At 43.4% G+C, this 6,678-nt stretch overlaps 1 protein-coding gene across 1 annotated transcript; it reads right to left on the minus strand.

Moving 5' to 3' along the window:
• Window positions 1–418: 418 nt before the first annotated feature.
• Window positions 419–5,774, minus strand: LOC104432348 (protein DETOXIFICATION 53). Its single transcript, XM_010044818.3, is given in 3 exon segments — window positions 419–1,296; window positions 1,298–1,891; window positions 5,240–5,774. Coding segments are annotated over 3 exon segments (1,659 nt in total). The 5' UTR covers window positions 5,486–5,774; the 3' UTR covers window positions 419–477.
• Between the last annotated feature and the right edge of the window lie 904 nt (window positions 5,775–6,678).

Consider the following 6,678-nt stretch of genomic DNA (forward strand, 5'->3'; position numbering starts at 1 on the left):
ATCCTCATCGTGTTGTGTAGAGGGCTCGATGGTCCTGCTTGCGACTCGTGTCACTGCCATCGAAATGGCAGATTTCGTGCTTGAATCACAGAATCTCTCATAACCTCAAAGGCCACGTCTGTCGCTTATGGATATCGCCTTTTGGTGAACATTCTGTCGCTCATCTTTTCAAAGATTGATGAAACATCTGACATGAAAACCACGGTTCGTGCTTCATCAGGTTGAGTCTGCTTTGTGTGGATATTCTGAAAACCTGATCGACAGGCCACTTCTGGGAGAAGGTCAATCCTTCCCAATAGAAAACATAATCTGTAAATGAATGAGGTTGATGAACACCATCTAAGCTATCTTCCAACTTCTAAAGACAACAATCTAAAGAACTCTGAAGTAATGTTAATATGTGCCAAGAAAATTCCCGAAAATCTTGTCAACAATCTTGTCTTTCTGTTTTTTTATTTTTCTTTTGTTGCAATTTAATCACTGATCAGGGAGCAGGCCGGACTCTAAGTCATTCTGGTCTCCAGCGTTAGGGTCTCCAGTGTTAGGGACCATTGTCAGCTCGTCGGCCCTCTTGACCTGATGCTTCCAATCCGTCTGAATCAATGTGTAAGTCATCAAGCACACACAGGAGATCTGGGATGCCAGTAGTCCGAACCACAGACCACGGAACCCGACTTTGAATTGGAACGTGGTGAGCACCGCGACGGGCAGTCCGACCACGTAGAACGAGAACAGGTTTATGCGGGCCCCGACGTTGGGTCGGGCTGTCCCCGTCAGGACCCCACAGGATGCGGTTTGAGGGGAGTTCCCGAGCTCACAAAGGCCAAGGATCGGGAGTGCAGAGGAGACCAATTTGAGGATCTGTGGATCGTCTGTGTAGATCCGGCCCCACACCGACCGGATGGCGATCATGAAGACGAGGGCGGTGAGCCCGAAGGCGACCGCTGCGGCAATCCCGATAATAGTTATGAGCTGGGCTCGGGATGGGTGCCCCGCGCCCAGGGCCTGCCCAATGCGTGCGGACAGGCCCGAGCTGAGTGCAAACGGGAATGTGTACAGCAACCCGGTCGTTTGAATCAATATTCCCATTGCTGCGACTGAGGCCTTGGGGTTGCTGACCAGGCCACAGAGGAAGAGCATGATCTCGTACCACCACCACTCGAGGCACACTGAGACACAGCTCGGCAAGGCCAGGGCCAGAAGCGGCCGCCACCCCTGGAGGATTGAGGGGAGGCTGGCCCCGTGCCACGGCTTCAGGATCGTGTCTGATGTGGCCAGGTAGATGAGCAGGCCGAGGATTGAGGTTAATTGTGTTCCAACCGAGGGCGAGCGACACACCCTTCACACCGAGGCCCAAGTAGACCACCAGGAAGTAGTTGATGGGCAAGTGCAGGATCACCGACCAGACACAGGCTATTGTGAGGGGTGTGGTCACGCCCTGAGTCCTCATAAAGATTCTCAATGGATGGAGGCAAGCCTGGGCAAAGAGCTCAGGGATTGAGAACACCATGTAGACCTGGGCAATGCGGGTGATCTCCAGGTCCTGGCCGAGCCAGGAGAAGATTGACTCCATGTTGAGCCAGAGGGCCGAGATCGGGACACACACAAGGAGCATCAGGCACAGGGTCTTCTGGTACGTCTGGCTCATGACTGACCACCGCTTCGCCCCGAAGGCCTGGGCACAGATTGGGTCCATGCCTATCGCAAGGCCCTTCAGGATTGAGTTGCCCGTAATGTTGCTAAAGCCAAGGGCTAGGGACCCGCCGGCCAGCTCATCCTTGCCGAGGTGGCTAAGGAAGAGCATGGAGATCACCGACCTTGAGAAGATGAGCAGTGTGGTCATCACGATTGGGCACGCGATCTTCATGAGCGACTGTAATTCCTCTCCAGCCTGTGAAGACTTTCCATGGAAATTTGCCAATATTAGGCACAATGACAAAAGTAGAAGTCCTGGATTATACCACAACTTCAACAAATTCAATCACAATATAGAAATATATGTCACCCGGGAATGGCTATGCAAAGAAACAGTACTAACAATGAAGTTCGAGACAAGTCCACAGTACTGAGCTGAGTCGGGCTGACAGAGATGTGAAAAATAGAGGACATACAAGTGCACCAACAAGTTTCAATAACAATTTATTACACTCTTCGAGCCCAGGGACATCGCTAAGAGATTATTCCCAGACAAATAACTAGATAGGATACTGTAGACTGATCTTCACGTTCAATCTTCTCTTTTATTATTGAGCAAGAAAGATTGACCTTCTCATGTTCAAAGGTAAAACTAGTGTCCTTAAAACCGACGAGCCGAACAAGAAAGAAGGAAAAGCTTTCTGCAATTCTGGTAGAATCTCTGGAACTGTCATATTTAGTTTGGATATGACCTTATGCTTTGATAAATGATCAACCTAGGGGTTAATCTCTATATATTCGACAATACAGGCTCTCTGAAACATAGGAGTTGATCACTTTGATATGGGGGGTGGAGTCTTTGACATGAATAATGATCCCTCAAGAACTCAATTTAATGTTCTTGTCACACGCAAAAAATGAAAATTGGCTCTCTCCAGCAAAAGAGTAGAAGTTGAGATCTCACCAAGGTACAAAGGACACTACAAGTAGATTGTATCTGCCGAATATTATTAAACTATATCAGACTCGTTAGTGAAACTAAAATACATATGAGTTTTAAGTGTATATGCAAAATTTCATCAAAGTTTGGAAGTTGTCATGGAAACTAGCTAGCATATACCAACTATTGAGTCGAGATTAGGTTCCCAATGAGGAAAACTAAAACCTGCAAGAGATCCTATAGGGTTCTTGCAATGCAGTCCCAAATACTCAGAATCCGACACTGTAGATTGAGTCAGGGAACCCGTTAACCTAACTGGCAGTCGCTATCCCAACACCACTGAGCCGTCATGTGCTAACAATGCGCGCTAAACAAAATCTGTCCTAGAGAAATTAGTATCTGTACTGGTGCGTCCTAATCCTCAGGGGACAACTCATCGCCTTATGGTAGCCCCACAGCAAATTGCCAAAAAGTAAAGTCGAGTTGAATATTTCTGCTGAAAAAGCGAAAATGAACTTTTGGAATGAGATGACCAGTGGGAAACCCAGAGCATGTGTATCATTTTCTGGAAAGTTCCCGCTGAAATGCTTATGGAAAAAGGTCACCCCTGATCACGCTGCTACACAGTGAAAAAGAGGCCTTTAAAGCCCGGTCTCTGAAAAAGCGAAAAGCTTTAGTTCATTGGAGAACAAGATAGTGGGAAGAAAGAAAAAAAGAACAAGACACTGCAAGTGTACAACCACATGATCCTTCCATTTTCCTACTTATGTTGCTGCCTGTACACATACGAGGATTCTCAAAAGGTTTTGCAGATCACAAGCACATGCGATTTGATGGGTGCGTGCGAGCACACGCGTGTGCATCATTGGATTTGGTTGAAACATTGTGTCGGATCCACCTCATCTTAGGATTCACATACATTGAACTTTCGTGCACTCAACGCATGTGATGGTAACTTCTCGATGACTGGGTAGTGGACTGAGAAGAAAAGCGCAAAGGGGACGTAAAGTCATCCTAGAAAACATTCTACCTTGTTTCCTGGGATCATGTTTGTCGTTCATAGGTCTTCTTCTAGTCAAACATTGATTTTAGGCAGGCTATCTATGCCTTCAGAAGCCCTGGGATTTTAGGCAGGCTATCTACGCCCACAGAATCACTGGACTCAAAACGAAAGGAATGATGTTTGACCCATCATTACTAGCATAAATCTAAAGAGTCTAAAGCATGATAACAAATGTCGAATCTACAGTTGAGCGTGTTGCGTTGGGAATTCAACGCTGCTTAATTCTCTTTCAGTCTGAGGGTAGATCTAACAAACATCAGTGAATAAAACATGCTGAACAATCAATCACGATAATTAACTTCTCTTGTGATACGATGACTTGCAATCACTTTTGTGTAGAATGAGATGTAAAACTGAACGGAGATCAAGAGGTGTGGAGTTTGGCTCTCCAGACTTTTAGAATTGACAATGTGATATACTAATATTATAGTAAAATAATGATCGATATGAGTTTAATGTTGAAACGTTGAATTGTCCAAGGATGTTGAAATGCTGAAACATGTCCTTATGTCAAATTTGAAAGAGAGCTAACTTTGTTTGAGTCATCATTCCACACTTTCAAGTCGAAACACTTTCAAAGGTTTTGCATAAACAAGAAAGCCCCCGCATCTTATGCCTTTGCTCATCGGAGCATGTTTCAACATTAAACTCATATTGATTAAAAATATTAAAAAATTAAAAGAATTGATTCTAATTGGAAAAATAGCCTTAAAAGAACACAAAGCGCACATCTGAATGATTTCTGTAAACCGAATCTTATGTCGCTTGAAATTAAAAACCTATTTCATTTTGACAAAACCTTTAGTTTTTACAAGGAAAAAGAAGACAAAGTTCCATCACCAATAAAGGGATAAAAAAGGAGAACTTTTGGGGGAAAGATTAAGGAAGAACTGAAGAAGTCTTTAGAGTAAGAAAAGAAGAGAGCTGTCTCCTATAGCTCCATCTCTTTGAAATCTGCAGATATTGGAGACAGAAAACAGAAGCAGTGCTTCGTCTTCCCCTTTCTTTTGGGCGCAAAAACGATGTCATTTATAAGAGAAAAGGGAATAAAATATAGAAGTAGAAAAAAAGACTTTTAACTGCAGTTCCCCCTAGGGCATAGGGAGGTGGGATCCACGTGGATTCCAATTGGCTCCAAACCCACATGAAAATGATAGCTTCAAGAAACCAAACAAATCAAAACACTAGGAGGATACTTACGCTTACCGATCTTACGTTTGACTCCCCCAAAAATGCCAAAAGATTTCAACTTTTCCTTCTTATTCTTCTTTTTTTGTTCTTTTCGTTTTTCAGTTTCCCCATTTTCTCCCACGAATTTGGTCCTAACCCAGGAGGTCATTGTCATTTGTCACACATCAAACGAAAATGGTAAGATCCCAGGAGAGAGAGTTCTCTCTTTTGGAAGAAAAAAGATCATTCTTGATGCCCCATGAACGGCAGAAACCTCAAGAAACAAAAAACAAATTAACCTATTCATCGTACATGCAGGAACCAATGCAGAACATCAAAAACTTCCACATCATTCCAAAAAAAAAAGAAGAAGAAGAAGGAAGAAGAAGAACAAGGAGATGGTAATATGTGATAAACAATTAATTGATCACCTGGTTCAAGGGGAGCTTTTCAAGAGCGGCAATGACTGGGAATCTCTGCGAAAGCCTGTGCAAGAATCTGCCTTCTCTTGATCCTCTCATTGTTTCTTCTTCACTGTTACACTCACCATCATCACTGTCGTCTTCCTCTTCTTCTTCTTCTTCTTCTTCTTCCTCTTCTTCTTTTGCTACTTCTTCCTTTAAGCCATCAAAACGGTCTCTGCTTATAGTTTCAGCAGATTTGCTAGTTGAGCACATGCTTTTCCCCCTTTAGGGCTCACGCAAATGGACAGAGAGGGACACTCAAATTAAGAGAAGCAAAATGGACTGGAAGCCAGAGGGGAATATGAATAATTCTGAATGTAGGTCTATATGACCGCTCAACAAAACCTGCAGAATTAACTCTTCAAGCCCGAACGTACGGCAGCCATGAAACTGAAGTTATTTTTGTTTCTTCAAGCCACAGACTGCATAAAGAAACAGAAAGCAAAAAACAAGGAGATGGAAAGGGAGCTTAAGAGTGCCACATACGATGTGACCTTAGGGAGAGCCTCGGCAATGGAAAAATGGAAGAATCACGAAGGAGGAAGTAAAAGAAGAGAGAAAAGAGAGTTGTGTTGCATTGGGAAGTGGAGACCACTGCAACAAAATTGCTTGGAACTTCACATCAGTTGGCCTCGATTTATAGACAACAATCAATGGAATAGTTACTTTTGGGCAAGTGGGAAAAAATTAGAATTCTTTCATGTCACATTTAATTTATATATAGTTACAATCACGCTAGCTATCGCGGACCGAATGTTTTCATTCAAACCATATATACTAAGATTGGTGTTGTTTGATCAGATGCTGATATTACAGCGCTAATGCGATGCGATATGGTTATTACACAAAATTGTCCAAACTGTTGTAATTTCTGGTGTGATTGGAAAGGCTTAAAGTGGGGTTGGGGATATGTCACAGAAAAATGAGTGAAGACAGAGAGCAGAACTCTGTTGCTTAACCCAAAAAGAAAGATAACCCCCACTTCTAGTACTGCAATGGAAGTTATTAAATATGGGGAAAGCTCTCTGATGCACTCATGGTCCAAAATTTTAACTATGAACCAAGAAGAGAGACCTCTGGTTGGGATTCGTTTTCAAGTGACGGTGGAACAAGCATATAGAAAACTTGTTTGATGGGACAGGTACGATACGAAGGGGTGGGAAGATACGGTGTGAACCCATTTTGTTTTTGCCATGACTTCTTTCTTACTCTTTTCGGGTCAACATCTTCAGGGATTTTAGGTATGTATATGTATATGAATGTATATATCTAACCCATTCATGGGTAGCTGCCTTAGTTGAGAGTCCCTCCCTCATCGCAGAGGTTAAAGTTCGAAACCCGTAGTTGTTAATGATTTAAGTGGGAGGCCCTGTTGGTAGATTGTTGGGCTATTTTCCTCCAAGATA

Source organism: Eucalyptus grandis, chromosome 1, assembly GCF_016545825.1.
Source record: "Eucalyptus grandis isolate ANBG69807.140 chromosome 1, ASM1654582v1, whole genome shotgun sequence".
NCBI lineage: Eukaryota > Viridiplantae > Streptophyta > Magnoliopsida > Myrtales > Myrtaceae > Eucalyptus > Eucalyptus grandis.